The sequence below is a fragment of the Lipotes vexillifer genome, unplaced genomic scaffold (genome assembly GCF_000442215.2).
Source record: "Lipotes vexillifer unplaced genomic scaffold, Lipotes_vexillifer_v1.1 scaffold916, whole genome shotgun sequence".
NCBI classification, from domain to species: Eukaryota; Metazoa; Chordata; class Mammalia; order Artiodactyla; family Lipotidae; genus Lipotes; species Lipotes vexillifer.
In genome coordinates this window covers 2,931,768-2,955,433 of record NW_006798383.1, presented here as the reverse complement: position 1 = coordinate 2,955,433, position 23,666 = coordinate 2,931,768, and the positions used below count along the sequence as shown (strand labels likewise).

Here is a 23,666-nt window from a genome sequence, read left to right as displayed (position 1 = left end):
GTTTCAACATCTGGAATAGAGTCAGCTTGTGAGATCAAGTGAAATGGCAGAGAAAGGAAGGCGAGCAAGCAGGATCACTGGGCACCTCACAGGACGGAGGGCTCCGAAGGAAGGAAGTTAATGGGCTGGAGGTGTGAGCAAGGAATGAGAAAACTACCCCAAGTGAGCGGGTAAAACACCACCACATCAGGCACCGTGCTAACCGCTCATAGCTCATATATCTTATCGCCTTCCAGATGAGGAAACTGAGACACAGATAGGTTATGTGATTTGCCCAATGTCACGTGGCTTGTGAGCAGCTGAGACAAGATCAGGTCCCGGTCTTGCCTGGACTCTAAAGTTAGCGCCCAGAGCACAGCTTCCAAATCCTAAGGTCTTACCCTCATTTATTGATCCTTCCACTCGTCTGCCCATCCATCTATTTGATTCCATAAGCATTCCCTGGGTGCCTCTGCTAGGCCTGGCCCTGGGTGGAGCCTCAGGAACACAAGCATGAAGGCAGTCCATTCCCCACCTGGACAAGCACCTTCCCACGCTTGACAGGGAGCCAAAGGTCATCTCCTTCTCAGGCTGCAAGCCCACAGTCAGGGACAAAACAGCTCCAACCACTGGCCCGCAACTCCTCACCAAGGTTTCTGTTTGAGGAGCTCAGGCTTCAAGTGGAGACAGAGACAAGATTTAGACAGGCAAAGCCGGTCCAGGGAAATGCCCACCTGAGGTGCCCCCTCCCACCTTCCTCCTGGTTCCCCAAGGCGGGACTGGCTGGCTCCTCTCACAGACTACCGAGACCCCTTCCCAATCCCCCCCTGACCCTTGCTCCTCCTGCTTTTATCCCAGGGCTCCCCTCCCCACTGCCCCCCAAAGCCCAGAGTCTCTCTACCAGTTATCACCAGTCTGCTTGAGTAGTACAAAAGTCACATTCACATTTTTGGCATTTCCGGGGCCTGCTGCCATCTCTGCAAATGCTAGCACAAACACAAGCATACCTAAAACCCAATTATATTACAGTGGCTCCAGTCCGGGCCAGGCTGAACTGATTTCTAACCCACAAATACTTCGGAGGGAGGACATTTCTGCCAGAGAGGTAAATAGGCCTGGCACTGTAGCTAGCGCTGGGGGTGAGATGGGATTGTGGGAGGGTTCACAGGGACGGTGACCACGCAGAGAGACTCCAAACAGCTGTAGAAATGGTAAAGGTAAACCCACCAACACTGAGTTCAGTCCGAAACCAGTTCCTCTGACAAAGGTCTGGAACTGGTGGTGGAGAGAGGGTATGTTATGGTGGCTTTTGGTACGATCTGTGTGTGGACTCATTTTATACTCAGCTCGGGGAGGGGATGGTAAGACCGAAAAAGGGGACAAACCCTAGTCACTCCTCAATTTTCACTTTTGGTGATTTGTTGGTTCCTGCTGGAAACTTCACATTTTAAAAGAATTAAACGGGGAAAATTATACATGAGATCTGCATGATATTAAGGGTGACATTCCCTGCAAAGAAACACGACAGACTGTCATAGCTCCAGGCACCTAATTTAATTTCCTTTGGGAGTTAAACCTTAGAAGCTTGGATTGAACAAACAGGCCCTGTTCTTTGTATATTTCAGACCTGGAGCTGAGAATGTTAACAGATCTTATCAACAGGACACTGGAGATAGACAGCTATGATGGAGCAGCTCCTGGGCGCTCTCACCAGGAACAGACTCGCCGTTGTGATGCAACTGTGGGAAAAGCCTGTGCAATTCTGGGGCTTCGGGCTCTTGAAGCTCCCTGGGTCCCCATGGAGCTGCCTGGCTCTGCCACAAATAATAACAGGAAGGGTTATGATAATGACTTGAGTGGTAAAAATACCGCCAACAGCAGACACAGCGCCTCCCCCGTGTGCCAGGCACTGGGCCAAGTGCTTGACCGGTATCATCTCACTGAATCCTTAGGGCAGTCCTGCAAGGGAGGTAACCAGCATTCCCATTGTGCAGATGAGCGGGTGTCGAGAGGAGACAAGTCTGGACTTTAGAAGAACAGTGAGCTGACCTCATGGTGGTAGAAGATGCTCTTTTCCTGTCTGGGGAAAGTACCCCAATTCAAGGAGCCTTGTATGCTCAGAGCTGACTCCTCTCTCTCCTCTGATGGGGGAGGTGGAGGTGACTTTGGCTTCAACCAATGGCCTGGAAAACCAACGACACATCTCCCGGCCACCTGCTCAGCTCAAGAGGGCTGGAACCCTGGGCGTCACAGACATGCAGCTGCTCAAAACCAGGGTGGCCAACTGGAAAGGAAGGCAAACCATGCCCCAATACAGTTTCCAAGTGGGGACAGCAGGTCAAATTTCCAGGTCAGCTTGGTAAATGTGTACATAAGACGACAGTTACATTAGTCCAGAAAATAGCAGTAGAAATAATGATAATAATGAAAATAGCACTCATCAATGATAGTACTCACCAAGAGCTGGGCATAAATGCTTATGTTTGTGCACAAGCAACCCTCGGAGGGGGGAGACTCTCTAGTGAGACAGGAAAGCCCCCCAAGCAATCTGAGCAGCAAACTCCCCTAGGAGGATTTTGAAAACACAGAGATACCAGGCCCCATCCAGACCTTCTGAATCCAGACCTTCTGAAGCTGAATAGCTCAGGCAAGGCCAAGGCATCTGCATTTTTAAAAGGCAACCCCTCCCTCCAGGAGATCATGGTGGCGGGAGTGCTGGGGAAATACACTCACAGGGGAAGTGGGTTTGGGCACAGGTTTAACCAATACAGATGAATTAGTGGCTGCAGCTCTACTACCAGCTCTAACTGGTGGAGCTGGGAGGGGAGCAGTGGCTCCCTGCCCCCCACTCCCAACCTCCACCTTTGATGAGGCTTGGAACACAGGCCAGCAGCTTACTCCAAGGTGCTCACACCCAGTGCCTTAGGACAGCCTGGCTGGTTGGTGAAGACGGAGGATTGTCAACAATCTCCCAACTCCCCAGGCCCCAGCAAGTTCCAGAAGCAACCTGAAAAGTGATCTTTCATCAATGCCTGCTCTGGGCAGGCCTGGCTATGGGACAGGCAGGGGCCCAGCTGCTGTAGATCTGATTCACATGTCTGCGGTCAATGATATTTCTGAGTCTGCAAACAGCACTGACAATGCCCACTCCTTCCCCTTAGTATGACAATCCACACTTTGTCTGGGGCCTTGTTTGCTCTTCGTGTTGACACGTTGTTCTTGCTTCCCAACAAGTTTGGCTTTCTTTTTCCTTCCCTTTCCTTCTCTCAGGGAAGGAGATGTGCTGTTTACGGGGCAGAGCCTGCCATGGAGCTGCTCTGGCACTCACAATGGCAGCGGGGCACACAGGACCAGGAAGCAGGCCAGTCTGCGTCCCCCCAACCCCGACCGGCCAGACAGAAGTGAGAAAACAGCCCAGAGGACCCCCGTCCCCCAGGCTCGGGGGCAGAGGTGTGTGTGGCAGCTACCACTGCAGTGGTGGCACAGGGAGGCCACCTTCATTTCCTGTCCTTGCTGGGTGGTGAGGAGTTGCCTGAGGCGGCCAGGAGCAGGCTCACACTCCCCCTGCTCTGGCTGGCTGCTGCTGAGGGCAGAGCGGGGCCGTCACAGTCCTCGCCCGAAAGGGAGGCTGCTGTACCTCCCTAGGCACAGTGCTGGCATTTAAATCCTAATGGCTGTACCCTGGACACTGAGGTCCCCATGGCAGCCCAAGCAAAGGTCTCCAGGGGGACCAGGTCGTGGCCAGGTTCACCAGTGGAAGGAGAAACAGCAGAGGCACGGAAGAGGAGCTGCCCAGGGCCTGGGCCATGGATCGCCAAGTGTCTTCCACACAACATCCAAACGGGTGTATGGGGACAGGAGAAGGCAGCGGCTTGTCCAGAGGACAGTGGTGAGTCAGCCGCTGGGCTAGGAGGAGCGCCCAGCAGTGACTCCCCACACCTGGCCTGGAGAAGCGAAGCCCACTTGAACAGCTGCTGGGTGCCTTCTCCCAAGCCCTGGGCCTCCCATCAGGGCTGGTAGGGAATGGCTGGGAACGGGGGGCCACCTGGGTGAGCTGTCAGACACCACACAGCTGAGAAAGCATTGCAGGGCTTAAAAAAATATTCTCATATTTGGTGATGTGACCCCTGTGTGACCTCTGGGGCCGACTTCTCCCCCTTCAGATCAACCTTGGCTGGGGACGGATGAACGACTCAGCTCTGGGCCAGGCTCCCACTCAGAGGCTAACAGCCCGGTGTTGACAGACTCAAGGGAGAGAGGCTTGTTAAAGCCACTGGGATGAGGAATGCTGGGGGAAGGCGTGCAGGAGAGGACGCTGGCAGGCATCCCCCTGGTCTGAAGACCCTCCTGTACAACCCTGGAGTTGGTGGACAGCCTTTACCATCTCAGAAAAGATAAAAACAGCAAATGGTAGGGCAAACCTACTGGAGGAGTCCAGTGTCAACCTATGGAAACTGAAGAGCCTAAGGAATTGGAGGATTCCTGCCTCTCCAGCTCCTCCAGGAAGCAGGGAGTGTCCACTGTGCTTACTCTGGGGTTGCAGACAGCCCTGCCTTTCTGGGCCGAGGCCTTGACGTTCCTGGGGCTGGAGAGATGGGGCAAGGAGGAGCCTGGAGGGCAGGTGCAGGCCCAGGAGCAGGTGGGTGTGGAGGCCTGTCTGGGGCCACTCCACAAGCTCCGGAAAGGGCCCAGATTCCCTCACTTTCTGCCTTTTTCTCTCAGGCTCTCCTTTGTCTCTCTTCTCCCATGTGGGGTGTCTCTGCCATGCCACTTCCCCAAGAGATAACAGGCCTGGGCTGGAGGCCAGAACAAGGTGCCAAGGCTGGGAGTGAGGGCTTCCAAGGCTGTTGAAGGCTGATGCAAGAAAGTCACCCTAGCCCCTCCCACCTCCTCTGGGACCAACAGGGAGTGTTCAAGCAGCAGCCAAGAGAACAGAAGTCTGGGTCTCTTCAGTCCTGGGGCTGCTGCATCCAGTTCCTTCCTGATGCTCTGCTCCCAGCAGGCCTGGGTACACAGAGGTCAGGGAGACACCCTGCATCCCAGAAGCATGAGTGAGAGATTCCTGTAGGAGGTGAGGGCAGGCCTCTCTGTTGGGGTCTCCCTCCAGAGGAGCCTGGGGTCCCTCTTGACCCAGTGGAGTGGGCCCTCACTGGTGACTATGAGCCTGAACCCAGGCCTCCAGGAGGTCCTCAGACTCCCGGGGAGACAGGCAGCCCCAGAGGGATACTCAGAGGCCCACAAGTAATTACAAGCCCAGGTTCCCACAAGCTAGGGAGCTGCCTGTGACCACAGTGGCAAGACCCTAAAGAGGAAGGCGGGCTGCCAGTCAGATGCAGAAAGTGCTGACTGCTTTGGGGGCGGGGCGGGGAGGAGGGCTGGTGTGGGTGTCGGCTTCACAGCTGAGGACAGGCTGGCCTGGGGGCAGGGGCAGGGGCAGCGGGTTTCCCAGGGCTCCCTGGAAAGGGCCTTGAGAAACCCCTTGGTGAGTTAGGGTGCGTGCCTGGGGAGCGGGCCCCAGCCAGCCTTCCCGGGAGCTCCCCTGTGAGCTGGCCCCTGTGGTGGACCACACTAATGAGCCCATAACACAGGCCTTTGATTAAGCAGCTCCCAGCACAGCAACTTTATTGAAACATGCCGAGGCCAGCGGCTGGTTCCCACAGCTCCCGTTCCCGGGGCAACGGCGCCTGGGAGGGGACCATGTGCTGGGAGTCAGCAGGGCGAGTGCTCAAGCTCACTGAGGGGCTGCCAGGGAGGCGAGGGGGAGCGGGGCTGGAAGGGAACACCAGCAGCCAGAGGATCAGGGGCTTGGGAATCAGGGTTGGGCCCAGACCTTTGTGGGGACTGGGGGGCAACGTGACATCTGCCGAGTCCTCTGGAGGCCCAGGTCCCCAGGCTGCTGAGAACTGGAGATGCTGACTCCCCCCCATCTCCGCTGGGGGCAGGAAGATGTTCCAAGGGGGATGGCGGGGCTCCAAGGACAGGTTCAGAGTTGAGCATGTGAAAGGCAACTGGGTGAAATTTCTTCTTGAGTTTGGGGAGACTCTAGTTCCTACTTTGCCAAGAAAATGTGCTTAACCTTCAGTACACAAAAGTGCTATCTGAGGACACTTCTGCTGAGACCTGTCAACACACTGTCACCTGCTAGGAGTGATGACCTGTGACCTCTCAGGGGCTGGGGGTCTCCTACACGGTCCCTCGTTCCCCAGGCCTTCCCCGCTCTGCCCAGGCAGAAGGTCTACCCGCTCCCTGCTCTCCACAGAGGCAGCCCGGTGCCCTGGGACACACTGGGGCTGCGGGGAGGCCCCTTCCACTTGTGCTGGGCTAATTTCAAATGTTATACTTCAGAGCTTTTGCTATACAGCAACTACCAACACCACACGGACAGAAATCTAATGTTACCAAGTGGGACTTTTAAAATGTATTTATAACTTTATGGTTCAAAGTAATTTTGTTATGAAACAATGTAATAACAACAGTGGAAAAAGGCAAGATAATTTATGGAACACAATATCCCTAAAGCACCGGCTTCCATTTCTACCTCAGCTTAGTCTGGGGAGTGTGGTTGGTGTCCTTTGTTTGCCGTTTGTTTTAATTAAGGGTTAGTATTTTGGTGGGGAGGGGCAGGGAGGAGCTGGCCTGAGGAAGAGACACAGACACTCAAAGACTAAAAACATGCCTACATTAATGCTGTATACACTTCACAGACCCCCACAGACCGGGCTAAACCCACAGAACTGGCAAAATTCTCTTCCCCTTTACAGTAATCCCTCCGCCCACCCGCACCCTCCACCATACACCACAAACAAGGCAGAGTCACCTGTTAGGTCAGGGTCAGATTCCCTTTCTGAGAGAGGTAAGGTAGAGTTCCTCCTCCCGTGCCCCCAACAAACAAACAAAAAAGGATGTTGTTCCTCTAATACATCCGGGAGTGGGAATCAGGGTTGGGCCGAGTACCCGTTAGAGACCTGGACGGGGCCGGGGCTGGAAGGAGGCCTATGGCTCTCAGGCCCCAGCACCCCGCTTGGCAATGGCTTGAAGCTGTGCTCCAGCCAGAACAGCAAAGGAGGGACAAAGTATTCCGGAAAAGCCAGCAGGTTTCTGCACAGAGAAGCTGGGTGTCCATCAGGAGGAAAAGGAGAACCATGAGATGGGGGAGGCTCTGTATGCCAACGCCTGCCCATCTCAGCCCAGCTGAGGCATCCAGGTCCAGATGCCCACTTTCTAGGAATTCTGGTGGGCTTTCCATATAGCACGAGAGTGGCTTCCACACTTCCTCCCATCCTGCTTCACCCTCCCGCTTCCTGTTCCTTGGTTTACCCAGTGTGCAGAAAGTCTCACATCCCTCAAACCTGAATTTCCATGGCAAACAGAATTATCATCGTCCGGGGCCTGGAGAGTTATCACTCCTGCCTCAGGGTATGGGGGAGAGGCCAGGAAGTGCTTCTGGAGCTGGTGGGCTAGGCAGTAGCATCCACACTCCACATGGCATCTCACAACCAGCCCCTCAGGAAGAGGAGCCGCCAAGAGCAGCCAAGGGAGGACCGAGAGGGGGCGGGCACAGGAAGAACCCACGGAAAGGAGGGAGGGAGAAGAAAAGGAGCCTTCTCACTTGTAACCAGGGTCCATGAGCTGCGTAAGGGTGCTCTTCGGTGGCAAAGGCGCCTTCTACTCCCGTGGAGACAAAGGTGATGGCCATGTCACCTGTGATACTTTTATATGTAAAGTGCCGTCCGTGCAGGAGCCTGCCCCTGGGGGTGGGAACATGAGACAGTGAGGGCAGGCCTGGCCAAGGCTCAGGGACTGTGGAGGCTACACTCCCTGGGACGGGCTGTCTGGCAAATGCCCTCCTGACCGACCATCTGCCCACTAACAGGGGCCTGGAACTAAACACGTTCATCTCAACACCTCCCAAGAAAAGCCTCTTACGAGTTCTCTACTCTTATCCTTCCAAAGTGCTCAAGGCTAGCAGATACTAGAGCAGCACTCAAAGGGCCTGAAAGGGGATGGGAGTCCACCTCCTTCGTGTCCTGGTGAGGAGACTGAGGCCAGAGAGGCCAGTTAGTAATGTGCCCAAGGTCAGGCCCAAGGCTAAAAGGGGGATCGTGCCCCACCTCTGTTTGGAGGGTAGGGGTGAGGAAGCACCTAAACCAATTTCCCACACCCTGGGGTGACGGCCTAGTGCCCTCAAAGCACAATCCTGTGTCTGGGGCACAGTCTTCCACCTCCTCCTGGCTCCCCACGAGATTTAAATGGCTACCAAGGCCACATCTTTAAAAAAAAAGCTGAAGCCAAGTGGGGTCACTCTGAGGGAGCCACAGGAAGTTACTGTTAATCCCAAGTCTGGAAATACACCTGGGGGAAGGGCAGGCAGGGGCAACCAGTGGGGCAGAGATGCCAGTCAGCAAAGGAAGCAAAACTTGCTCTTGGCTTTCTCACGTTGCCTGAGATTAACCCTTCACCAGTCTAAAGGCCCTGAGCCTGGGCCAGAGAGGGAGCTGGAGAGGAAATCGTTGGGGTCCTGGGGGCGTGGTGCGGGGGCCTGGCCAGACCCTGATCGCTCTGGCCACTTGCTCTCGTTGCCCTACTGGGCAAGGCTGGTTACCACACAAGGTCCTTCCTCAGGCTCCAGGGACAGTAGGGACGGTCCAAACCAGTGCAACCCCTTTCTTCCCTGTCACTGCTGTCTGAGTTTAGAGTTATCCTTGCTGCTTCTGCTGCTATAAAAGTGAGGGTGGAACCCCTGAGGGCTGTGGAGGAAGGCAGCTGCAACAGGTTCAGCCCTGTGCAGCATCCCCATGCAGAGAGCTGAATTCTGGCCACAGGGGTGGGTTTCTGGCACTGTGGACAGCAGCAGGAGGGACACAGCTGGGCTTCTGGGTCCCTCGAGGAGTCTGCTGTGCGGGCCACGGGGTTTGGAGAACTGAGTGTCTCTACATGGAAAAGCAGCAAGGAGGAGAAAGTAGAGTCCCACCCATCAGATTCCCCCGCCCTACTACCCCAGTGCTACTGGGGACCCTGCCGCCCCTGACTCTGGGCTGGTGGGATGGCAGGGCACCTGAGACTCCCTAGGTCACTGAACCTTCGTAAGGGAGCAGGGCTGGGGGACACTTGTCTGGACAAAGGAGTGCTCTCCAGTGCGGTGAGGGCTACTGGGGGGTTCAGGGTCCACAGGCTCCCCCAAAGGCCCAAGACTCTGCCTCGGTGTAGGGGGCAAGCACAGGCCTGGTGGCTCCTTGAGGCCGAGTTGTATGCTGTGGGGCTTACCTTAGGCAGAGAGGAATGAGGGCTCCTGACTCCTGGTTGAATTTCAGATGTACGCTCTCGAGCTGCCGCGTACGGATCAGCTCATGGGGAATAATGGCCGTGGAGCTGTCACTTTCCAGGCTGTCTTTGCGGCTCCTGCGAAGCAAGCACAGGAACAGGCTCAGCGTAAGGTGAAAACCGCAGGACAGGAGGCTCTCAAGCCAGGCTCCTGAGGAACAACAAGGATGGTGATTGATGATGAAGATAACAACAGCCACCATTTACTCACTACACGCTCGCCAAGTGCCAGCCCTGCGTGAGGCACCTCCCGCTGATTACTCCTCACGGCGCCCCCGTGAGGTGGGCACTATTATTATGGCCCTTTTACAGATACGGAGCCGGGGATCAGGGAGGTGACCTAACTTGTCCAGGTCGCACAGTGGGGACTGTGGAGCTGGGATTTGGTCGCAGGTAGGTCTGGCTCTGAAGCCTCATCTTTGGCCAACACTCTGTCTAAAAGCTTATGTCACAGTGGCTTGTTCTTCCCTAAGATAGCAGCAGGGGCTTCTGGGAGCCCTTTTTCCCCTGCCCTAGAGCCTCAGACCCCAAGTTCTCCAAGGCTGGGGTGCTAGAGTGCCAGAAGACATGGCTCCGAGAGCTTCCTTCCTGCTGCCCCTGAAAAGGCTGACATCAGAGCAGGCTCAGAGCATGAACACTCCTGCTAATGGCCAGCAGCTGACGTGACATACACATCCTTCATCCAACAGGAAATGACGCAGTCCTCATCGAGGGGTGGAAACCAGGCTCTCATTAGTCAGATCAGTGAGCTTGGCTGGGCAGCAGGACCGGGCCACCACCCTGCTGGGCTACGAGGCCCCAGGAACCCTGGACCAGATTCCTCCTGACTGTGGCCCCAGCCATGGCGAACTGTCACTTCTGCCTCACGCTCCGAGAGCTTCCTTCCTGCTGACCCTGAAAAGGCTGACATCAGAGCAGGCTCAGAGCATGAACACTCCTGCTAATGGCCAGCAGCTGACGTGACATACACATCCTTCATCCAACAGGAAATGACGCAGTCCTCATCGAGGGGTGGAAACCAGGCTCTCATTAGTCAGATCAGTGAGCTTGGCTGGGCAGCAGGACCGGGCCACCACCCTGCTGGGCTACGAGGCCCCAGGAACCCTGGACCAGATTCCTCCTGACTGTGGCCCCAGCCATGGCGAACTGTCACTTCTGCCTCACGCTCCCTCCTGTCCTGCCTCCCACCCACAGCTTGCTCCACAGCTGGGCCACGGGGTCCCTTTGCAATCTAAGATTTGCTCTTTCAAATTCAGCTGCCCCCACTGACAACCTCTCAAATTTGCCTCAGCCAGAAGTGGGGGTTACCCACTGATCTCATTCAAAAGGCCAGATCCTGGTTTGGACTGTGAATCTCAGAACAATTCCCCAAGTGAACAAAATACTGGGTGAGAAGCTTTAGTTATTTATCGTTGAAGCGGCAATAGCCACCCAGGATGTCTGGGCTTGATCTGGGCTTGACAGTCGCACAACCAGTGGGGGCCCAACCTCCTTACACACTGGGAGGCTGAGCACTGGGGCCTGTGGCCCGATGAGGCACCCCAACACTCAGAGCACCTCCCCAGAGGGAGGAGGATGTGAGGTCAGCAGGCAGGATGGAGGGTGACATCAGAGAGCACAGGGCCCTACTGAGGCAGTGGTTTATAAAGCTCCCGAGGTAACGGGGACCATTCCCGCCAGCTGGGTGGATCCACCCTCAGATGTGACATGTGACTGATCTTTCACAAAGTGGTCCCTTCCTCTGGTTTCCAAAGCCAATTCTGAAACTGCCCTTTGCTCTAGTGTCTCCTTTGACAAACCCTTTCACAAGACCTGTGAAGGAGACAAACGTGCTGGCCAAGAGGGTCACAGAATTTCAGGGCTGGAAACTCTGAGGTTGTTTAATCTACCTCTTTCCTTTACAAAAGAGAGCCAGTAATGTGCCCAAGGCCACAGAGCTGGGCTGTGGCAGGCCATCGTGGGAGCCTAGGACCTCTGACCAGCTCTCTTCCCCTTACACCCTGGCTGCTACGCCTCCCTTCTGAGGAGGGCAACGCCAAACACCACCCTCGGGGCTCGGACAAGAGCAGGACTCAAGAAAGACAACAGCCCTCTTTGGTGGAGCCCTTTCCTCCAGAGTAAGGAGTCCATAGATTCACCCACTGAGTCCTCACAGCAAGGACTCTACACCAGGTAGATTCCTCTATAGTTAACGCTTCTTGTACAGGTCAGGAAACCCGCGGCTCAGAGAAGTGAGGTGATAAGCCTACAGTCACAGAGTGAGTTTAAGAGGAAAAGCCAGGGGGTGACTCTCACCATCACTTCCCTGTGCTACCTCTGAGACACACCACCATGCTCCCAAAAGGCCTGGCTGCCAGGTGGGGCCTCCGAGCCGGCGGGCCTCTCTGACACAGGCAAAAAATGCTGATGAATAGCAACTGGGGGTGGGAGCAGGGGCGTTGGGAGAGCAGAATCAACAGCACACAGGGCTAGAGATGTCTCAAGTTGGAGGGAAAAATAAATTGTTGAAAGTCAGCTAAAGTCACCTTGGTAACTGCTACAACACACTCACCCTGAACGAGGACATCAAACCCAAGTGCAAACAGCTTTAAAGAAATGGAAAAGAACTTAATCATCTGAAGAATTAACGTGACAAGTGCCCACATTTACACCTCCCACCAGCCTTCAATCATTTGAAAACGTACTTTAATCTTTTAAGAGAAAAAAAAAAAGCAAAATGCTAGATCTGCCGTCCTGGAGCTTGGGTATTTCCGGCATGCTGCTTCAATGGAAACGCGGCTGCTCCACATACACACACGCAGGAGCCCAGCTTTTTGCTGATTTGTTTTTTCTGGACATCGATGCAGAAGCATGAATTATTTGTGTGGGCTGGGTGAGGTATTAAATCTGCAGCCGACACAGGTTTGCAATGTTTTGCATGGTTGTCAGCTTAATCTTAGTCATAAAAAAATAAGTAGTGTGCTCGCCAGCGTGGCCTAATTTTTCAGCTGGGCTGTTTTCTCCCTGAGCTCCTAGCAGAGGGGAAGGCAGAGGGCTGGAAGGGAGAATGGCTCCTAGGGAGGCATGGAGGCCCATAACCGCTGGGGGCTGCTAGGAAGATGGGGCCAGGGGATGAAGGATGCTCCGGGAGGCAGAATGGCTAACAACATAGGTTTGGGGTTTGAGTCCCATATGACCTTGGGCAGATAACTTAGCCTCTCTCTAAGCTTCACTGTCCTCACCACGGGAAGAATAACAATACCCTTTCCTTATAAGGATGAAATGAGATGACCCAGGTGAAGCATCAAACAGTGCCTGGGATATAGTAGGTGCGCAGAACTTTAGCTGGCTGCCTCTAGAACTCTACCTGCTCCTCATGCAGGAATGTTGATAGCTCAATAGAGACTTATTTGCCTTTACCCTGGGCCCAGAATCCAACCGCCTCTGGCCAAGCCAGTCCCCCATTCTGAGCAAAGGTCCCTGCCCTGGGCTTGGAAGAGGGGACTTCTGAGATGGGGCAGCAGCCACTCTGGGCCCTGGGCAACCGCTGGTGTTCTGGGAAGGCCCAACTACAAGCCAGCAAAACCCCTTGAGGCCTTTGTTCTGCTGAGAGACATGCTGGCAGGACCGCCCTCCTACACAATAAGCACAAATCAGCCTTCCTGCAATTCTCATCTACTGGCCCTCAAGTTGCCGAGAATTAGTTTAATCCATCCTCCATGACAGCCTTGTAAATCCCCGAGGCTGCTCACAGACCAAGAGGAGTTTCTCTTTTCCAGTATTTGCAGCCCCAACTTTCAACTATATTCTTAAGATAAGGTCCTGAAATCTTCCATTCATCCAAGTCACTCTCCCTTGGATTCACTCTAGCTTGTCAAAGCCCGAGTGTCATGTCCAGAAGTGAAGTATCACGTGTGGAAATAAATACAGTATGTGGTTTAACCAGCAGATCACAGAAGGACTGTGAGCTTTCTTGTTTGGGATACTTTATTTCTATTAAAACTGTCATCAAATTGTCTATTCTTTGTAACCTCAGCATACTACCAACTTATACCACACTCCCCCTGTCAACAAAATCTCCCTCAGGCTTTCTCCCATGGACTGAGCTTAGACCTCTTCCCCCCTAGCTTGTATGCCCTCTAGATGATTTGGAGCTCAGAACAGAAATCTGCATTATCTGGCTAGGGTGTCAAGCAGTCTGGATATTTCTGAAACCTGACTCTGGCACCCATCATATTGGCACTACCCCCTGACTTCACATCACTGACAAAACTGATAAACTTGCCATCGATGTTCTCATCCCAGGCTTTGATTAAACAGTGAATAGGACAGGGCCAGGCAGACAAGCTGACAGACTGACATCATCACTCTTTGGGTATGCTCATCCAACTGATTATAATCAACCCAACCATTCCATCACTAAGCCCCTCACGCTCCTGGATGCTCTGTATAGACATTTCTCTGTCTTGCCAGCAGTGATGTCAGAAGACACTCTCAAAACATCTTGCTAACCCCCACCTATACAAGGTCTACAGCACTTCCTTTATCTACCAAATAGAAATAGGTTAAGTGTTTCTAAAAAGGCAGTGAGGATGGTCCGGCAGGTCTGACTCTTCGTGAATGCATGCTGTCTCTCAGGCCTCACTGTTTTTCCTTAGAGAGTGTTCACAGCCTACTCACTGAATAATCTAGCCCAGAGTTTTCCCTGTGAGTTGACACCAAGCTCACTAGTCTAGAGAGTGCAAGATGCTTTTTGCATCTTGAAATTTTTGAGTGCTTTCAGTCTGTCAACACCTCTCTCCCATTCCCTCAGAGATTACTGACAACAGCTTCCTGAATCTCATCTGCCAATTTGACTGGTATTCTGGGGTGCAATACATGTGGACCAGGAGATCTGAAATCATGGCTTCAATCCCTTTATCGATGCCTGTATGACTCTTCCTCGTCTAATAACCATTCTTTTTGAGATGGAAGCAGAATAGAAGTAGAGGAAATTTTTGCTGCCTCTCTGCCTCTGATTAACATTACTCTGTCCAAACACTGGGGCCTAGGTTTTCTTCTTCTTGTTCCAAACAGAACTATGAAAAACAGAGTCCTTTTTGCTGATCATAGCCCTTTTTTGCAAAACTTAATTCTTCTTGAGTTTCAGCTTTTCTTGATCCTGTTCCTTAAAGTGTGTGTTGGTATAACATACTTCTCTCTCCAGCTTTTGTTCAAATTCTTCAAAAATATTCTGAGTTATGTAAAGAATTCTCTACATAACTCTACTGGTCCCCAGAGGTATTACACCTCTTTTTAGTTTTCAGGGGACTTTCTGCAATAATAGTATTAAGGGGTACCTTTAACTGAGTGCACACTAGGATGCCAGGTCCTATGCTAAACACTTTATATACTTTATTCCTTTCATTTCTATAACAACCCTATAAATAGGTATTATTTTTCCCATTTTACAGATGAAGAAGCTGAAACTCAGATACTTAAATAACTAGTCCAAGATCACACAATGGGCAAATAAAGGGCTGAGACAAAAACCCCAGGTCTTCCTGACGCCAGCTAAAGTGTAACCACAATATTTTTCCTTAAGAGCCTCCCATCCCTCTGAGTGGTCTTTCCTTCTGGGGTTTCAAAGGCCATGAAGACACATCTTTTTTTTTTTTTTTTCCCCCTGAACTCTTAAAAGAATTGCTTCCTAGAAGCCACGGCAGGGCTTCCCAAAGGGTATTTGATGGAATTTTAATTTAAGAGAAGCTTCTAGAAGAGTAGATGTGGCAAAGGCTGGATGCAATACACTGCATCTCAGATTAAAGATTCATAAAATGTTGGCATTTCGAAGACTCTGAGGACTACAGAGGGCAAAGGAACCCGTTTCATTTTGTGTAAGCCAGTCTCTTCCAACCTTAGCCACAGGAACCCCTTTTCACTTAATCCCCAACCGACCTCCCTAAAAGGCTGTGGGGACCCTCCCTCTGGGGACCACTGGTCAGGCAGTGCTCTGACAAGGCCCAGGGTTTTCCCTCCTGAACCCTGCTCTGCCCAAGCGCTCTTTCCCAAGGCCCTGTCACTCCCACTCCATCAGCTTCCTTGCCGGTCAGAGTCAGGTGCACAGCCGAGGCGCCTCGTCACTTCCTTCACCCCGAGACAGACGCTCTCAGGAGGCCTGTCAGACACTTATACGATGCTCACCTTGAGCTCTCAGCCCGATGCCGGGGAAGCTGAAGTTATTCTGAGTGACCAGGGCTTAGCTTGGTGCCAATTTTGTGATTTTTACCTGGAATTTTGTGTCATTCTTTCTTTTCACTGTACAGGGCAAGCTGTAACAGCTCCTACAATATCACTTCTTTGACTTTTTTTTTACTATTCTTTTTTTAAAGTTGAAAGAGCCAAATAGTTCTATAAGGTTCATTACAATAGTCAGCAGTCTTCCCATTCCCCACTCCTTGGAGACAACCACCGTCATCTCTGTCAGCTGATTCTTTTGGTATTTTCCTCAATACCTCTCATATACTTTCTTTATACTTCCTGGTATTCCCTTTTCAGGCCTTATCTATTGACTTGCTGCTACAGAAGATGAGCTTCTAGCTCCCTTCCATCCCACCCTCCCACCTTCCCAAGATAACTATATTGTAAGTTTGCTTGGCTCAGTATTAAGTGTTTACGTTATTATACTAATGCTATTTACAACTGAGTCATGTAGTATAGTATGATTACTTTTCCTTTCTAGTGTGATTTTTTAATTAATTAATTAATTTATTTATTTTATTTTTGGCTGCATCGGGTCTTAGTTGCAGCACGCGGGATCTTTCATTGTGGCGTGTAGATTTCTCTCTAGTTGTGGTGCGTGGGCTCCAGAGCACACGGGCTCAGTAGTTGCGGTGTGTGGGCTTAGTTCCCCTGTGGCATGTGGGATCCTAGTTCCCCAAACAGGGATCAAACCTGCATCCCCTGCATTGGAAGGCAGATTCTTAACCACTGGACCACCAGGGAAATCCCTAGTGTGATTTTCTATTTTCCTTGTATTTAATAACTGTATTGGTTTTCTATGTGTTTATTGCTAATTCAATCCTAAAGTAACGACCAATGGCCTACAGATTCTCCCAAGACTTTCAAATAGAGCAAATATTTATCAATTTTATCTTCTTTTTAAAAAATTAATTAATTAATTAATTAATTTTTGTCTGTGTTGCGTCTCCGTTGTTGCGCGCAGGCTTTGTCCAGTTGCGGCGAGCAGGGGCTACTCTTTGTTGTGGTGCGCGGGCTTCTCATTGCGGTGGCTTCTCTTGTTGCGGAGCACAGGCTCTAGGCGTGTGGGCTTCAGTAGTTGCGGCACACGGGGTCAGTAGTAGTGACTCGCGGGCTGTAGAGCGCAGGCTCAGTAGTTGTGGCGCACGGGCTTAGTTGCTCCGCAGCATGTGAGATCTTCCCAGACCAGGGCTCGAACCCGTGTCCCCTGCATTGGCAGGTGGATTCTCAACCACTGCACCACCAGGTAAGTCTCTCAATTTTATCTTTTTAAAGATACTTCTCCAGGGGCTTCCTTGGTGGTGCAGTGGTTAAGAATCTGCCTGCCAATGCGAGGGGATGGGTTCGATCCCTGGTCCGGGAAGGTCCCACATCGCCGCGGAGCAATTAGCCCGTGCGCCACAACTACTGAGCCTGCGCTCTAGAGCCCACGAGCCACAACTACTGAGCCCACGTACCACAACTACTGAAGCCCGCGGGCCTAGAGCTGATGCTCCACAACAAGAGAAGCCACCACAATGAGAAGCCTGTGCACTGCAACAAAGAGTAGTCCCCACTCGCCGTAACTAGAGAAAGCCCACATGCAGCAATGAAGACCCAACACAGCCATAAATAAATAAATAAATAAATTTATTTATTAAAAAAAAAAAAAGAGTAGCCCCCACTTGCCACAACTAGAGAAAGCCCATTTGTAGCAATGAAGACCCAACACAGCCAAAAATAAACAAATTAAATAAATAAATTAAATATCATTAAAAAAAAAAAAGACATTTCTCCAGAGGATCCTTCCAAACGACTCCAGTCTGAACTGTCTGCCTTCCGTTTTTGCGGCACAACTGTTGCCATGGGATCACCCCTTACCTTCACACTGGTGATTCCTCTCGCCTCTTTCTCATGTTGGATCCTATTTCCTGCTCCCCGTATGTCTTCCTCACTCATTTCGATGGAGCATATCCTCTAGCAGATTTCACTTTTTTAGTATGCTTCTCTCTGACCTGCCACCCTCAGGGGTTTTCAGGCAAATTAAAACACCAGCTTTACTCTGTGCACTGGTATAGAGACTTCCAAGGCCTTCTTTCGTTATTTTTCCTGTGAATTGGCAGGCAACTCCTCCACTTTTATCTTCTTTTACAGGCAGTACCCAGTGGTGAAGAGGTCTGGATCTGGATTCAAACAACCCAAGGTTCAAATTTTGGCTCTGAACTTTATTAATCTTGGCTCATTGACCCAAAATAAGTTATACAATCTATCTAAGCCTCCGTGTTCTTGTTTGTAAAATGGGGACAAAAATAGCCCACAACACAGGGCCTGGCACATGGCGATACTTAATAAAAACTGCTTGCTTGGGACTTCCCTGGCGGTCCAGTGGTTAAGACTCCGTGCTTCTACTGCAGGGGACACGGGTTCGATCCCTCGTCGGGAAGCTAAGATCCTACATGCCGCGCGGCCAAAAAAACAAAAACAAACAAACAAAAAAACCTGCCTGCTTGGTCACAGAAGCTGTCCAGCCCAGGATTCTTCCTGTATTGGGAGCACTGAGGAGTGGTTTGTGGATGGCTCAGAGGCACGCCTCAGTAATTCATCAACTGATCTAAATCTTTCCATGTCTTTCTTTTTCACTACCTGTCTATGTAACACATCCTATATTTACACTTCCCACTGTTTAAGGGGACCTTTTACATATCCTAACACGCCTTCTCTTTCCAGTGTCAGGACAGACTCCTGATTTCTAGTGCTGCACAGTTTATAGTACAGGCCCCCCTGTTCACCCTACCCACACTTCACAGATTGACAGAACCGTATCCATGTTTCCTCTCCACCCTGGTCTCTACAGACTAAAAAGTCTTAATTTTTCCATTTTAGCCTCAGGGTATTGGTCACATTCTATCAATGGCAGCAGGTGTGGAAAGGAGAGGAGCCCAACCACCAAGACTCCTTTTAGCCACAATCCCAGTCCTGTGACAGTGATGACGTCTGCACTGGCCACACGACTTGGGGCCTTTTCCTTGGGGACGCCCGGGAGCAGGAACCAGGGCACCCGGGTTGGCAACTATTCAGAAGTGAAGTGGGTTTGGCCTGCTGAGCCCAGCTCAACCTCTGGCTTCTGCCGCTAGCTTGGGAGATTACTCCTTTTGCTTTCAGATTGCTGATGAAAGCTCTGAACTTTCCAGAGAAAGAACCACTTGCAGGTTTCCCTTCAGGGCAGGACTGGGACAGGGTGTGGGTGTGGGTGAGGGCACCAGCTCACCTCCACAGTTACTGCTACCATCTGAATTTGGAAAAATTCTCTGATGAGGATGACACACGGAGTAAAAGGCCTTAAAAGGTTATTGGTAAACACCAACAACCAAATGATGAAACACAGTATTTTCACTGTGAATATTCCAAGGATGGAACGTGATGATAGAACAGTGGGACGGAGTGTGGGTGAAGAAGACAGAGTGAGGAAAACTTGTGTTAAGGTTGGTGGATTCCTTCATCAACTATTAACTCCTCTGGGCACCAGGGACCGCCCCCTGCAGCCCTGTGGTCTGGCTCAGGTGGGAGACTAGGACCCCTGCTCTCCTGAACGAGGCTGCTCTAGCCAGAGCCCTTGGCTTCCTGGTTTCTGAGACACTGAGTCATTTCCTCTCTCCAGCTCTCACCTTTGAGCCTTCCTTTTCCCTTCCCTGGAGAAGTGACTCACTACTGAAGTGTTGAGTGACACTGAGGATCAAGGATGGGCGATAAAAATACTCCTGATTGTGCAACTTGGGGGAGAGAGATGCACTTTGGATTGAGAATTCCATGTGCTGGCCATGAACTCTGAGGCTGGGGTGTTAATGATGGCCACTGCTTCACCTCTTTGGGGCAGCAGAGCAGAGAACGGAGTTCAAACAGAAATTCACCCAGGCAGGACTGCCGTGGAGCCCTTGCTCTGCCCTTTCAAGTGTGTATTTCTGAGAAAGGCACATAAAGGCAGGCACTTAGCAAGACAAATGTGGATCACAGAGGCCTGGGCCCTTCCTCCCATCAGCCCTGTGGGGCCTGGCTGGGGCCCTGAGAGCAGGGCTGTTTCTTCTTGGGTTTTTCTCTCCAGTGAAAACAACGGTACTTGCCCAGCGTGGGAGTGGTGAGGGGCGCCAGCGTGACACACTCGGGCTCCAGGCAGGCCACTGCACTGACATGATAGAGCCCTTTGAGCAGGGTTACCCAAGACTGCCCTGCATGCAGGAAGTGATGGCAATAGCCCAGCTGTTTTCCCAGATGGAAACTCACCTTCCTTCACCCAATTCACTGGATGCAAACGAGATATTTTCTTCTTCTAATTAATCTTCATGGGTCTCATAGGCTGAGCAAAACAAAACACAATTTTCTCTAAAGGATGACTCTTTGGCCAGGTCACAAGCTATTCAAGATGGGAACAGAGGCAGCATGGCTACCCATCCAAAAGGCTAAAGAGATGGGAGCAGAGACACTCATAAAAGTGGAGAGAAATACATGTGTGTTTTGTGTGCATTTGGGGGAAGGGTGCAGCTGAAAATGTCACAACAGGAGAAATCATGCTACAAAACCTTAATTTTCCAGAAAATTAAGGCAACAAGCAAAAAAAAAAAAAAAAAAAAAAAAAAAACCCTCATCCCTAAGTTTCTCAGTCTTTTGGAATTGCACCACCAGCTTTTAAGGCTTTTTTTTTTTTTTTTTTTGCGGTACGCGGGCCTCTCACCGTTGTGGCCTCTCCCGTTGCAGAGCACAGGCTCCGGACGCGCAGGCTCAGCGGCCACGGCTCACGGGCCCAGCCGCTCCGCGGCATGTGGGAATCCTCCCGGACCCGGGCACGAACCCGTGTCCCCTTCATCGGCAGGCGGACTCTCAACCACTGCGCCACCAGGGAAGCCCTAGTTTGCTTTTTAAAGGTACCTCAACTACAAAGTGAACCTCCCACAGCCAGGAACCTTCCCCCCCAACACATGTACACACACATGCATGGGCCCTGCCCCTCTTTGGGGGGGTGGTTATGTGACCCAAAGAGCTCCCTAAAGGTCCCCCAACCTCAATCAGTGACTCACTGGCAGAAGGAGAAGGAGGTCCTGGTACACTGATGCAGATTCCCAGCATCAGAGCAAGTTTACAGAAATGCAAACCTCCCCACGCAATGCACCTGACCATGCACATCCCCGGGGTCACTGTGGGGAGGCTGGAAAGCAAAGGCCAGACTCCACAGAACAGTCCATGTCTAACCAGGCAACCTCAGACAGAGGATGCCAGTGACTTTTTCTCCCTCGACCCAGGTCCTTATAAATGTTGGCAGGCACAGCCCTTAAGCCGGGCTCCCCTCAGTGGCACAAAGGAGTTGCTTCCCAAACTCACGTGGGCAGGCCGTGGGAAGGGAGGCGCCAGCAAGCCGAAGGAGGCTTTTCTCAACTGATCATCTTGGGAAAAGCCAGATACAAATTTCACGGCTGGAATGCAGGGGTTGTGAAACGCTGGAAGAAGCCCCAAAGAGGGCCAAGGACTCCCCTTCCGGGAAGGCGGAAGGCGGTGGGAGGAGGGTTGGCAGGGGGAGTGGGAGAGGAGCAGTTACCCAGAGGGCCCTGCCTTTCTGGGAAGCAGGAAGTGAGGCCTCAAGCAAAAAAGAAAGAAATCCCCTAGCCCTGAAGTGATGGAGGGGCCAGAGATATACGGTTGATTTTGTTTCTGAACATGAAGAAAACAAGGCTTTGTGTTAAAAAGTAATTCTGGTATAAATGAGACAATTATGACACATCTTGTTATCTCTGGGATTTGGAAGCACTGAGCCTGGCGGCACGTCTTCCCTAGAGTTAAATACAAACAGTAAGCTTCTAACATGGGGCTTTAGCCTTGTCCTCGGTGCCAAGGGAGCAGTCTCTACTCATGCTTTGACTAGTTAGAGGAGGTCCACCTATGAGGGTGAGAGACACAGTCTGGGGTGTCCCTCACACAGTCCCTGAGAATGGAGTAAGGAGGACCACACCATGTTAATGGCTGAGGGACTGCCCTAAGTGCCACCCTTTTCTCACCTTGGCCAAGTTACTTATTAGCCTCTCTGTACCTCACTCAGTTTCCTCATCTATAAAAGGGGGTTAATAAGATTATCTACTTCACAGAGTGACTATGAGGATGGTATAAAGCACTTGGAACATTACCTGGCACTTGCACCTGATCAGTGGTAGTCGCCATTAAGGTGGGAAAAGATCAAGTGCCTGATTCCCTCAGGTAGGCCAGAGCCAAGCTGCTGATACCCAGGTTCCACTGGCTCTTCCGAACCTCTGTTCTATCTCCACAGCCTTCTCAAACCACGCTCAGGCCCATAAGACTATGCATCAGAGCCCCAGCCCAGAAAGCCTGACTAAAGGAAATCAGACACGAAGACACAATAGGGCCCATGCCGGTCACTCCCCCACAGTGAGAGGAGCAAACACTAGTGCCAGCACATTTTGGGTTGGCTTTCTCAGTCACAATCCATGCGGTTTATCTGAAACCGGGTCAGGTCCCAGGGTGGGCAGCACAGATATTACAGTCGTGCGTGCTAATCTGAACTGAGGCCGCCGTCATCGATCCTGAGGTGACAGGGAGCTGGAGACTTGAGGGAGGGTTGGAAAATGTTCTTGGCAAAGGAGGAACCATTTCTCAACCAACTGCTAACAAACTGGTAACCAGCACTGACAACCTCAGAGGGGACATTCCGATTCCCTTCAGACTGCAGACTCCAGCACCTTGGAGACGCGACTGGGTCCTTGAGCTGCAGGGAGGGGAGATGACCCCAGATGGCTGCACCTCTGATCTATTCCCATCCATCTCTCTGCAGCTCAGCCAACTCAGGCCAAAGAGTGGAGGCTGCAGCCTCTGCCCTGTATCTACAGATAGCCCTTGGACCAGATCCAATGCCCCACTGCCCAGTAGGCTGAGTCTGGGCTGGATGTCTGCATCCAGGAACCCTGTGTGCCTTACAATGTCTGGGGGTGCAGCAGCTGGAAGTACACCCTAGACTGGGAGTGAGATCTCAGACTTGTCCCAGATGTACAGTAGGGGCAAGTGGGCTGCCTCCACAGGAGCCCCTGCCCTTCTGCCCAGAAACCCAGACCTTTGGAAGTGGAAGGGCCATCTGGACTGAGACTACAAGTTATGGGGCAATCTGCTTGAGCCTTTAAGCCTTCAATTACCTCCCGACCTCCCATCAGTGCCAGCGGGGCCCAGAGGAAGAGGCCAAGCTCAGGGCATGCAAAGGAGTATGGCCCTGGGACAGGGTCCAGACTCACAGGTGGAGAGTTTCCAGATGCCCCACCACTCAGCCTGGCCATCTGCTCCTGCCAGGGGAAGATGGTGCCTTAAGCCAACTCCTTCAAGGCGGCTGGCTGCAGAAATCCACTGGCTGGAGTTGAAAGCTGCTTGGAGGTGGCAGCGGAGGCTTCTCCAGGCTCTTGCAAAAGAGCTCTACTCTCATGGCTTCTGGATGGCAGATTCTTCAGGTGGGCCACCTTGGGCAGCCAGAGTAACTCTCCCTACTCCACAATCTGCTCCCAGGTTACAGCCTCGACTTTAACCAGCCAGGCCTCCCCTGTTCCAACCTGTCAGCTTCTTCACCTGCTTGTTAAAATTCCAGGGCTCCTTCAAGGCCCATCTCATGTCCTTCCTCCTCCAAGAAGCCCTCCCTAACTACTCCAGATCATGCTGACTTGACCCTTCTGTAGCACAAGAGATCATTACCATTTCTGGGGATCGTGGATGAGCAACTGGAGCTAGAATTCAAAGGAACAATTTCCAACAAATTACATCCACAGCCAGAATCATGCCAATTAATTAACTGTTTCAGTTCATGTGCCCCCAAAAGAGCCTACACCTCAGATGGCCCTCTGGGTCCTGAGCCTGCCACACAGCAAGTGTGTAATAAAGACTTCTTAGAAGAAGAACGGATCACCCTGGTCTTGCAGGAGTGGTCCGCCTCCCTGTTAGCCCAGGGCACAGCAACTTCCTCTCTGGCAGGCAGGGTTCCTGCTCTGGGCTGTCAGCTCCCAGGCATCCCCTGCCAGCAGCTATTCCCTACAGTTGCCCTGGGACTAAGGGCAGAGGGGGGTGCCCAGCTCCAGCTCTGCCCACCATTCGCCCCCATCAGAGGAAGAGAGGTCAGCAGGAAGGGGATCTGACCT

At 52.0% G+C, this 23,666-nt stretch overlaps 1 protein-coding gene across 3 annotated transcripts in view; it reads right to left on the bottom strand.

The window, feature by feature from the left end:
- The window catches only part of SUFU (SUFU negative regulator of hedgehog signaling), a 105,156-nt gene that overhangs the window by 4,440 nt on the left and 77,050 nt on the right, over window positions 1-23,666 (bottom strand). For 2 of the 3 annotated variants that reach the window (XM_007470411.1, XM_007470410.1), the window contains exons 9-10: window positions 9,244-9,378; window positions 7,589-7,727 (exon numbers count right to left, since the gene is read on the bottom strand). In XM_007470411.1, the coding sequence (XP_007470473.1) occupies window positions 7,589-7,727; window positions 9,244-9,378 (274 nt within the window). Of the gene's footprint in view, window positions 1-1,510; window positions 1,794-7,588; window positions 7,728-9,243; window positions 9,379-23,666 lie in introns of those variants that run through there. The other variant, XM_007470409.1, reaches the window with a different exon arrangement.